This window comes from Seriola lalandi, unplaced genomic scaffold (genome assembly GCF_002814215.2).
Source record: "Seriola lalandi dorsalis isolate HSWRI2012SDOR001 ecotype SW California unplaced genomic scaffold, Sedor1 jcf7180002054832, whole genome shotgun sequence".
Classification (NCBI taxonomy): domain Eukaryota; kingdom Metazoa; phylum Chordata; class Actinopteri; order Carangiformes; family Carangidae; genus Seriola; species Seriola lalandi.
The window spans coordinates 1,496,081-1,507,626 of NW_019525385.1; the positions used below are offsets into that span (position 1 = coordinate 1,496,081).

At 38.1% G+C, this 11,546-nt stretch overlaps 2 protein-coding genes across 2 annotated transcripts; both read right to left on the minus strand.

Moving 5' to 3' along the window:
• Positions 1-746: 746 nt before the first annotated feature.
• rps24 (ribosomal protein S24) lies at positions 747-4,366 on the minus strand. The gene is made up of 5 exons (XM_023426635.2): positions 4,283-4,366; positions 3,527-3,592; positions 3,227-3,436; positions 2,485-2,598; positions 747-831 (listed from the first exon to the last, which is right to left on the minus strand). Exons 1-5 carry the CDS (start codon positions 4,283-4,285, stop codon positions 829-831), a joined length of 396 nt encoding a protein of 131 aa, XP_023282403.1. The 5' UTR covers positions 4,286-4,366; the 3' UTR covers positions 747-828.
• A 2,249-nt stretch (positions 4,367-6,615) lies between these two features.
• On the minus strand, positions 6,616-11,027 carry eif4ebp2 (eukaryotic translation initiation factor 4E binding protein 2). Its single transcript, XM_023426629.2, has 3 exons — positions 10,723-11,027; positions 8,944-9,123; positions 6,616-8,739 (listed from the first exon to the last, which is right to left on the minus strand). Exons 1-3 carry the CDS (start codon positions 10,853-10,855, stop codon positions 8,708-8,710), a joined length of 345 nt encoding a protein of 114 aa, XP_023282397.1. The 5' UTR covers positions 10,856-11,027; the 3' UTR covers positions 6,616-8,707.
• Between the last annotated feature and the right edge of the window lie 519 nt (positions 11,028-11,546).

An 11,546-nucleotide genomic window follows, 5' to 3' on the forward strand; every position in this document is an offset into this window, starting at 1 on the left:
TTAGTAATGGCTTCAGTGTATTTAACCAGTTACATATTTTTTTCAATGAAGGGGGTCCTCATGTGGCCATATGTGTTACTACAGGTGAGTTTTTAAATAAATTTAAAACTATTACTGTAACACTAACATATTTGCAAAATCTAACTGGTCCATTAGGGAGAAAAAGCTACTGATAAAGAAAATTAAAAATGATCAAATTCAAAGCAAAAATGTGCTTCAAAGTGGCCAGCAGGTTCTAAGGATGTCTACAAAATTGTAAAATAAAATTACAAAATGTATTACACTACTATGTCATTAATTTTAACAGTCCCAAACCCTTTTTAAGTAGCGCAACAGTGAACAGCTGAAAAAAAGATGAGTTATTTGGTTGATTTGAAGTAATGTCACTGCAAAACCACTGGATGTCACTATTACCAAAGTTAAAGTTTGTACAATTTGAGTTAAATATGAATCAAAACCAAAGTACTTAAGTAATTTGTACTGAAAGATCACTCTAAACATTCTTCGAAATTTAACATAACAGTCATGTAAGCTTCTTGTGGATAGCCGTTGTTCAGCAGCCTCCGAAAAATAGCAAGTCGCATTATGTAGTGAATCCTGGCTGCAGTCTGCTGTAAACAAACAGGGATTCAGATCTTTACAGAGACTACCAGCACTTCCTGATTTATTTTACAATCATGAGTTTAAACGAGCTCAACTCAAATCAGGACTTCGGAAAATGATTGTTCAAATTAATATACCAAACATTTTCAAATTTTTTCCAAATTTTATTTGATGACAATATACAAGAACATATTGAGCACGAAGACCCTCCCTGGCTGTCCGGGCTCACTGTGGGGAGAGAACAGCAAAATTAGTACAAGAGCCAACTTCATTTCTACAACAAAACAAGGTGAATGATCTTAAGTTAAGGAGTGCAAATTGAAACAGCAAATGTTGACAAGTAGTATTTCAGGGGAGAAAAAAAAAAACATTTTAACCCCATCACCATAGTTAAAAACTTCATACACAGTATATAAAAACCACACACTTATGCCTGAGTAAGGCACTTTAAGGAAGACCAAATTTCAGTGAGATATTCACACACTGAGAGGCTTTTAGTTAAGCTGCACACACCAAAAACAAACAAAAAACCCCACTAAAAACCACATGCTACACTCAAGTTCTGCTTCTATAAACTAGCAATCTGAAGCAATGTCAAAGCACATGTCTATTTAAATGTAAGCCATAGGGCAAAACCTCAAGGTTATTATATTATAGCAGAGACGGAGGTAAAAAGGGATGGGATAGAGGGAAACCTATGAAACAACATGGAAAAGAGGGAAAAACACTAAAAAGGAAAACTGCAGGGGAAAGTAGGATGTGACATGCATGGCACAGCTTAAGTCTAACAGCTTTTGATGTGCAACACAATGGCACACCATGCTTGTTCTGCTTCTATACCTGCACACTGACACTTCATTTCTGCAAAAGAAATCCATGGGAAGCAAAATCAAGAACAAAAAGATGGAACAAAATAATGTTAACATGTTGAAAATTGAAAAATGGAAGAGAAAAGATCTCTGAATGGGTTTTTAATGGCTGTACTCCATAGATTATGTAGCACATTCAGAACCAAGCCAATGAAAATCACAATAGACATGTCTGAACAGAATCAATATTTTTACAAGCCAGCTGTGCTATAGCCATTACAGATGGAATTGTCAGGTATTATACACAGCTGGGTTTTCTTATTCAGAGACCTATTCCAGGTGACTTCAGGCCAGTGGTTGGTGTCGCAGAGGGTACAGGGGTATGCAGGGTTTCATTGAAACAAAACTACACCAGGAAATTTGACTGTTTAGTACTACATTTTTTTTAGTACCTTCCTTATTAGCTGTAGGATCTCCTCACACTACCATTAGGTTTCCAAAACAGGGTCTACAGCACTATTAATGTTCTGTTTCAACTAATAATCATTAGTATTAGGAGTGGGAATGGTCAGGTCAGTATTAACTAGAGGGTCATATCATTTTAAGTTGGATGCATCATGTACATCCAAGGGGAAAAAGCAGTTAGGCTTTGGCCTGATGATGGGTGAGGGTGTAAAGGGAGGAGTTAGCTAATATCTATCACTCCTGGATTATCTGCACACTGCAGTTAGTCTATGTGTGAACAACATTTACCTTCTACAGTTCCCGAAGAACATTTGATACGATTGGAAAGATGACAAAGGAAATTAAAACAGTAAAGGTTGTGGAAAAACAAAGATTAGCAGGGTAGGAAAAGAATAAGTGTGCAATGAAAATCAAGAAAGAATCAAGTGTACCGAATTTAACAATGTCTTCCCTAGCTTTTTCTATTGTCTTTACTTTGGTTGAGAAGGACAATTTGTATTTCCCTACAGCAAAGTATCATCACAGGAATACTTATGTCAATTTTGTGTGAGACTGCAAATGTGGTCAGTGACTGTTTGGCACAAAGTATATAAAACCGTAACATTACCTTTTTGCCAGCAGCACCCACACTGGCCTTCTTGATGCCTCGTACTTTTTTCATTCTGTTCTTGCGTTCCTTGCGCTGTTTCCTTGAGGTCTTCTTTTTCTCATAGAGACCATGCTGAGGAACACAAACAAACAAGGATTTCATTATTTTATATCAACTTAATCATAACTAAGTGATACTGATCATGTTTCCACAACAGTCACCCATTACTGGCCCATCATGTTTATATTGGCAGCCTTTCAGACATATGTGACAATCATTTCTGTGCTGCATCAAGAGTATGGACAAATGTTACAATGTTATAGTACTTGGAAAAGTTGTATGAAAAGTGCAGAATGGCATGCTTTAAAACTATTACAGGTCCACAATGGTCCTTGAATGATTAGCTTTGATATCAATAAAAATTAAGTGCAGTTGTCTACATTACAAAAGATAAACTAAGCTGCCTCCAACTTTACCCACCAACAGTGCCTAATGTAAACTATGGATAATAAACTTGCATTTCACTGGTGCTTCTCATATTTTCTCACTATACTTGTCATCCAACCCTTTTAACTGTCAAGTGCTGCTCCGCTGACACCTGCAAGCTACTTGACGTGCATTAAAAATGGGTACACTCAGTGGCTGACAATTCTGAGGAATCTTCTGTTTAAATATTAACTCTTAATTAACAGCATGTCAAATTGTCTGTCCATAAACTATCAAAGTATTCATGACACTTAACAAATGGTTCAAAACTCACCCTGGCCAGTCTGTGTTTGGGCTCATTCTTCTTGGCATAGTCTAGGGAATCGTACACCATGGCAAAGCCTGTTGTCTTGCCGCCACCAAACTGAGTCCTGAAGCCAAAGACGAACACGACATCAGGAGTGGTCTTGTACATCTTGGCAAGTTTCTCCCTGATCTCAGTCTTGGGGACTGTGGCCTTGCCAGGATGCAGGACATCAACGACCTGCAGACAGGACAGACCAGATACATTTTAATCAGCAGCAGATGATGTGAAAGACAAGATTAAGTGTGGAGCGGGATTTTGAAACCTTACCATTTGCTTCCTCTGAAGCAGCCGGTTCGTCATGAATTTGCGAGTCCTGACTGTCACTGTGTCATTCTAAAAGGTAGGGGAAGAGGGAAATATCACACTCATTGTCAGATTTTTCAGAAATCATCTACTTTCGCTCAGTTTGGCTGCAACTCCCGAAAAACTACTTTCCCAAGTAGCAAAATTGCCTGTGCTTCTCGGCTACATTGCTAGCTTAGATACCTTGATTACCTGGGATCTTAAATGATTCCACAGCTGCAATGCACCCTGTTTTGAACAATAAGCTGCCAGTGGATTAAGCTAAGTAATACTATAATATTTTAGTAATATCCCTGTTCGCCTGAAGTGAGGGCCTGCCTACGGCTGTCAGGGTAGTGTGTGCTAACGTTAGCAGCTGGGAGCTAGGACTCCACGTCCCTACATTGATAACTAATACAAGTTTAAATACTTCAGTTTGTGTTGTTGAGCAGCTGTGTACGTGAAAGAAATTATGCTATGACTTAACAGTTGTGAAAACACAGAGTGGAGACTATACACGCCGTCCCAGAGCGGGTAAATAGTGTGTGTCTAACAGGACCGACAAGAGTCAAGATAGCATCTGCTGAATTTCCTCTCATATAATTTCCTACCGCGTCAATATTGACATTTTGTTATAAAGCAGATATTAACGATCACTTAGTCTGCGGTATGTATGTATCGATAGACGGATGGCCTCGATGATGAACGGATTTTACTCGTAATTTTTGCCACAAGACTCACCATCTTTACGCCGGCCTCGCTCAGGGACGTAGAAAAGGAGGAAGGACCAGCAGGCTGCCGGATTAATGCCTGCAGAAAATTCGTTGGGCGTCCGCTTTTGTTGCCTGATGTAAAAACTTAAACAAACAAAATAAAATAAACTGCGAGGGACGGTTTATTTTTGACTCGGTAAACAAATATGTTTATAGCCTGTTATGACATTTCTTCCTGAAAGACAGAGTTCTGCTCCGTCTTATACATTGTTTGTAGACGGTTCAACATGTAAGTCTATTGGTAATACGCACACCTATGGAAAAACAAACTCAATACAAAGACAAATCTGCAAGTGAAATCCATATAGTAGGCTACATCAGTTTAAAACCGCATTTATTATGGATCTTTAAGTTGTATGTTTAAGAAACTTTAAACTGGCTTGAAACTTTAAAGTAAAAATGACATTAAAAACCCCACATCAATATGAAATTGTATTGTTCTCACCATGATTTCTCACAAGTCTACAATGTATATCACTGCATGGTTAGTGAACTCCCTCTCAAACTGTCCAATTTACATTGTAGCATTGCTCATAGATGAACATTTAACTGATAAAATGTGTTGTGGTGCTACACATTTTATGGAACTTTCAACTGATTGACTATTGAACAAACTTCATGTTAACGCAACATCATCACTGAGGGTAAAGGATCTGACAGAACACAGAATTATTTTAGTCTGTATGCTATAATTATAACTCTACAGCCACCAGCCAGTTAGCTTACAATAAAGACTTGGAACAGGAGGAAACACCACATCTGAGAGCAGAAGGACACATAGACCCTACCTTATGCTAAGCTAAGTTAACCGCCTTCTGGCTCCATCTACATATTTTCTGTATACAGATATTACAGTGGTATCAGATTTTCTCATCTTACTGAAAGCAAATAAGTGTAACAATTTCTTATCATAAATGCAGGGTGAAGAAATAGGACCTATAACATATTTAGGGAAAGCTTGCTGCTCCTTTTTCTTCACCAAAACATTCATTTTATTCAGCTTTCAGATCTTTATGAAAAAAAGAAGTTTGAGGTAAAATCATGGGCACTTGTAAATTAGAAAACATGAGGATAAACCTGACTGTACATAAAACTGACACGAGGTTAACACCAGCTGCAGTTTTTCTTACATCCACAGGGCGGCAGTATTGCAAGAGCCACAGTCATTTCTGGAGCACTATTGCAATAAATGACATTAATAACAAAAAGTGCACAGAAAGCATAAGAAATTTACAAATATAGATAGTGCACAGTATTTTGGATGTGCTCATGGCCAGATTAACCTGTTGGGGTAGGGAACTTGGGGACAAAATTTGCTGTTAGGCCCCTATTGACCCCTATACCCTCCCCTCACCTACCACTTTCTGTACCTTGTTTATGCACCCTGACACTTTTAAAGTTTTCATTTGGTATATTGTGCACAGCAGACTATAAATGGCATTTTCTTAATTTTCCCAGACACTCACAAACTAACCGGTACTAGAATGCTGGATTAACACTATCTGGTCCCAGGTTTTCCATGTTGGTTTGTGTTAATTTGATTAAATACAATTTTACACTATGTATGATTATGCACCAGTTATAAATCTAAACTAAAGGGCTTAAAACTAAATTTTGATACAAGTCCTTTCCACAAGACAGATGATTTTGTACTTAACTGGTGTAAATTCCCTTATTAGTTTGAAATGAATCAAATTACTAAAACCAGTTGACATGCAGTGAACCCAGGATGGCTTGAGGCTCCCTGGAGCCTGTCTTGGGAATCCAGTCTTGACGCACACTTGGAAGAGAGGCTGTTTACAACATCATGTGATTAACAAGAGGGGCAAAATGTTGATTCCAGGATAAAAGTTTTCAGAAGTCGTTTGAAAACGACCTCCCTGACCTTATCTTCATACCCAGTTATGTTGCCTTTGTGTAGGAGACTGGGTCATAATCATTTACCTTTCTTCATAGAAGGCATTTATTAATTGACATGCATTAGTCTGTAACAGAGATATCAACAGTTAATGGCCTGAGGAAACAGTGTCCTGTGAATGAGCAAATGAGTGGGAGAAATAACACAAAATGGCTACAAAGAGATTTTATTTTTAGTTTGTTAATGAGTATGTGTGATGTGACATTTGGAGAGCTCAACTCTGCACAGCGTGAATCAGTGTTACTGGGGCTGAGGAACACTGTGGTAAAAACATGGTGAGCATAGGAAAGGAAGACATGTTTAATGATTCCACCCCCGGTTTCTGTCACCGTAAGAATAACCACACAACTACGGAAAACAGAGACAATTAAAAACACAACATCTTATTTTCTTTGTTACGGAACTTTATTGATCTCGCAGCAATGGTGTCCACTGCCATTGGAGTTTCAATTAAAATAAAGTTGTTGAAAATCAGAACAGAAAGTTACAGTAAGTTTGTTTCACATCTCTTTCAACACACAATGTTAAGCCCTCATCGTCAAACCAAACTGATTTGATATAAATTTGCAATCTGAATTATGATGCTGTAATAGAAAGAGTTTTTATCGCCAAAAATGTGTAACGCAAATTGGGTTCAAGCAACCCCTTGACGTATTTGTCACCAAATTTGGCCAGAGTTAATTACACAGCCAAAAAGAAACAAACTAAAATCTTTGATAAATATCATTTAAGCCATTCAGTGGTTCCAGTCACACGGAGAAACAAACTTGAATTCATGCATCTTGAATGAAAACAGAGCTGCTATGATGCTATGATGACTGGAGTAAAAAAAAAAAAAAAAAAAAGATCTGGGACTAAATGAGCATGTGGCACTCTTTTAACCACATCACCATCTGAACTTCAGAATCCCAAAATGACATTTATGCCCTCACACTTTCAAACTTCACAGCAGCTTGAGGAAGGAAATTATGTTAAAAAAAAAAAAAAAACACAACATAAAAAGTATTTGTTTTGCTCAATTGCTAGGTACAACATCACCTGTTCAGTGTTACAGTGAAAAAATAAACATCTGTTGGAAAGTACAAATTGATGACAAGGAACCTAGTTTTAGTTACTGCATTTCATGTAAAGTAAGGCATGGGCAGACATGACACATGAAGAGAATAAGGTAATGTAAAACGGATTAAGGACACTGGGGACAGATTTGTAGATTAAGGGACGGCATCTATCAAGCCTAATGCAAACAATGTTTTCTGGTTCCTTGACATATCTTACAAATCCAAAGGCTTGACAGTGCTTATTCCTAAACAAATACCCTCAATACTAAGAAACTGTATTAAAAAATAAAATGCATATAAAACATCTGGGTTATTTCAAGTTTTTTTTTTTTTATTGAACGAACACTGGGATATTAACCATTTCCATATATTTCTAAATGTTTACCTGGCTTGAATATTGAAAAACATCTGACAGATGTTGCCAAATTATGAACACAAAGATCTTGCCAGCACAACAAAACCAGTTAAGTTAAAGTAGGTTTTAAAGGTGTATTCACTTTTCTTAGCAGGAAAGAAAGGTGTAGATAACATTTATTGCAAGATCTCGACAGAATGAAGATGAACCAAGTGACCTGATATTGTTATACTGAAATTTAATTCTAAATGAAAATTTTGTCCGCAGTTGCTAGATTTACAATTAGCTTTATATCATAGTGGGAAATACAATCATTTGTTTATGAAACAATTAAATCACAGCCTAAAATTATTTTTGAAAAAATGATTTCCCCTGAAAATTGGAAATTCACACAGGCTCGTGTTGATAATGGAAAGTAAAATCTTGGAATGGCATGAAATTTTCACCTAATTGGAAAATAAAAACAAAACATCATCCCTTTACGTAGCATCAGGGGAAAATAAACTGACCAAACAACCGCAAATAGATTGTGGAGCTTTTCAAGTAGTTCCAAAAGAAAAAAAAAAAAAATCATTTAAATAACATGCTCACAAGTGCCTTCAAAAGACTGTGATGAATATCAAAACTTTTGACTGATTCTAAGGCCAGTACTGAAAATTACCACTTCCTCCCCCAATAAATTTGGAATATTATCAGTTTTACAGTGTGCTCTGTTAAGGATCCTGACTCAGAGGGTGTAAAATGAGCACTGCAATCTACTAATTGGACAATGTTTCTTGGTATTTCATATGCAGACTCCCTGTGTTGTGTGGTTGTTGATTTGTACAGCATTTGGTAACCATGGAAATCTATTCAAATAAACCTAGCTTCCACAGTTGGTCACACTGTACCTGTATGTATGATATACTGAATCCCCATGGTTTACACACATTACATCCAGCAGCGAGACAGAGAGCTAAAGAAGATGGCTGCCATGAGGGCTCACAACATTGGTTTCTACAAGCCAAGCCACTGGCACGTTGATGCCAGGTCATTTTCTTTTGCTGGTGTGGTTCCAGACAGTTAGATATCCATTTCAAACTGCGCGTCATCACCTTGAAGACAAACAAACAAACAAAAAGAGAGGATAACAAGGTGTGAGAGGAATAGGCTGGGTTGTTGTTTTATTATAGTAATGGTTATTAAGAACTATACAGGGTGTGTGTGTGTGTCACATGTCTGACAGGAGACAAATTGGTGACTATGCCAATAAAACAATTCCTATTACATGAGTTGGTTTCTCATATTGTAAGTCTTACCGGTTGTGGGCTTGCCATCATGGTTGTTGATGTGGTTGTTGGCTTCATTCTTCTTGTTCTCACTCAGGACGTTTTGGCTGGTCACCCCGGGGATGACAGGCAGGTGAGCTGGGGGAGTCTGGGCAATGGGAGAATTACGCCTATCCAGTAGGAACTTGCGGTCATAGATGATCCGGGTTCCTGCAATAACACAGCGTTTCAGTTACTCACAGTTACTGAAGAAATAAGGCTGGCCTTCATCCAGCCTTTCTGCAAGTATCTTCCTGTCTTACAGCAATCATTATCAGCCCTGTTCTGGGCTTTGACGATGAAAATACAACCCCCAGTTTAACTAGAAATCAGAGTTCCAACCCAAACATGGCAAAAACACAAAAGATAAAAAAGCTAAATGTGAATCATCAAGAACATGAGCCAAGCATGACGGCACTTAGTCTTAGTAGGTGGTTCCCAAACTTTTTCTGTCACACCCTTCTCAGGAAGCCCAAAAGACATCTCGAAATGATCATATTTTTCATTCTCAATAGGTTCTACATAGTGCTGAAGTAAAACAACTGCCATACTTATACATGGTTCTCCTGGTATACTGCAAGCATCTTCATAGTTTGAATTTGACTGACAAGAGTTTTTCTTTTCTGTTGAAAATTTGTCTGTCACTTGTTCTGGTTAAAAATCTGGTTAATCCCAATCCCGAAAGTTTTGCTGGCATCACAGAACTCTGTTTATTGATTGTTCCCAAATGAATTATGTTCACTGACCTTTTCCCCCTCAGACATTTTGACTTTTCATAGCAGGAAAGCACAGGCCAAACTAATAACATTATCAATGGCTCAGTTCCAGCAGTTACTGCAAAGCAACACCTGTGTCTGCTGTAAGTAAGGTCTTTTTTCAACTTAAGTTTCACTTCTGTTTTTTTGTCCTTGGTTTATATGCATCCTCCTCTGTTGTTTGAGATACCACATAGATGTTATGTGTGTGACAGTGTGTGTGTTAGACAAGTGCTATGTATTACAACAAGCGCTGCATGAAGGTGTGCCTGAATGTGACCTGTAGTGTAAAGCACTCCGAGTGGTCGTTAAGATTGGAAAAGCGCTATATGAATGCAGTCCATTTACCATTAATCAATTGAGGCAATTTTCAAACAAAAATATCTGATTATTGTAAACTGAATATTTTAGAAGGTCTGGACTGTTGATCAGTTTTTACTATTTCCTGGCATTTCACAGGCAAAGCAATCAATCGGTTAACTGAAGATGAACAAAGCAAACAAAATGCCATGACAGTTTCTGTAAAGATTTAAACTATATAAGCTACACTCATTACCCTGTAATGATATGTGTACAGTATACTTGCTAGATTTAATGTACTTCCTTATGTGGAAGGGTTTTATCACTCTAATGAATCATACATTGTCGGCTGGCTGTGGAACAAGCAATGTGATACATAGCTGGTTATCAGTATTTGCTTTAAGCTACAGATAATACTATTTGCCACGGGTGAAAAACAAAACACGTTAGCTTTCTTTAATTATAATAACTGTTATAGTCAACAATGCATTCATCAGAATCGCTGCGCTGCAAACCAGCCAATCAGACAGCTGCTAGAGAGCCCGGGGGCGGGGCTTAGCTTTGTTTTTGTTTTGATCAGAATGACAAGGCAGCCTAGGCCACAGTGACAGCAACACAGAGGTTTGGTGAGAGCACAAACACCACAATAAAAGCTAATTATCATCTATCTGTTTTTTAAAGAATATATGATAAAGTAGGCGGGATATCCCTTTACCTCCAGGAGTGGTAGAGAATAAAGTGCCTCCAGGGGTGGTGCAATAGTCTTGAGGTAGCTGCGTTGTGTCGTTGATCAACACCGTCCTGGTCGGGATGGCCCTGCTCTCGCTAAGCTGACGACTGGTCGACATTTTCGGCGCTGATTTGGTGACGAATCCAGCAGCAACAGGAATCTGGGGTGTTTATTTCCCGACGGACGGTGGAAACCCGGGCCGTTCCCCTCTCTCTTTTATCTTCCCAAAAGCTTTCTTTCTCCTTTCGTCCTCCCAGCCGTCAGCACCGTCCCCTCCCTCAGCAAGGCAGGAAGCACGACAGGCTGCGGGCGGATATGAAGTCAGCGGTGCGAAGCGTCATCAGCGGCGGCTGCTAGCGTGCTCTCTATTGGCTACTTCTAAGTTGCCGTTTTCCCCATTTGAGTTTGTAAAGACAATTTGCTCAATGAAAAAAAAAAAAAGGAAAAAGAAAGAATGTCTATTTCCAAGAGTATTTTGGGGAAAATTAAAGGAATATTTAATCAATTAAGCGAACAAAGATATGATTGTATATTATGAAAACAGGAACTCAAAAATGCAATAGACTCTTAACCTAAGTTCAACTTTTGTAAAAGTCACTTTAACTGAATTTAGAAATTATATTAGGTATATTAATTGTATAACTTCCCCAAATGCTTTTTAATTAATTAATTGATTGTTTTTTTTTTCTTTGCTTAAATGTAATGTCAGCCCAGCTAATCATTTTCGGTTCCCCAGAGGTAATTCAGGAAAGTTTTCTAAACGAACCGCGAAGGTTCATTTTAGGTAAAATATGTGGTTCTACCGTTGA

Coding starts and splice junctions, on each gene's coding strand:
- eif4ebp2 (XM_023426629.2), bottom strand. CDS start 10,855: ATGTCGACCAGTCGTCAGCTTAGCGAGAGCAGGGCCATCCCGACCAGG. Junction 9,124..10,722: donor ATTCTCTACCACTCCTGGAG/GTAAAGGGATAT, acceptor GTGTTATTGCAG/GAACCCGGATCATCTATGAC. Junction 8,740..8,943: donor TGATGGCAAGCCCACAACCG/GTAAGACTTACA, acceptor TTTGTCTTCAAG/GTGATGACGCGCAGTTTGAA.
- rps24 (XM_023426635.2), bottom strand. Junction 3,437..3,526: donor TGCTTCAGAGGAAGCAAATG/GTAAGGTTTCAA, acceptor TCCTGTCTGCAG/GTCGTTGATGTCCTGCATCC. Junction 2,599..3,226: donor CCAAACACAGACTGGCCAGG/GTGAGTTTTGAA, acceptor TGTGTTCCTCAG/CATGGTCTCTATGAGAAAAA.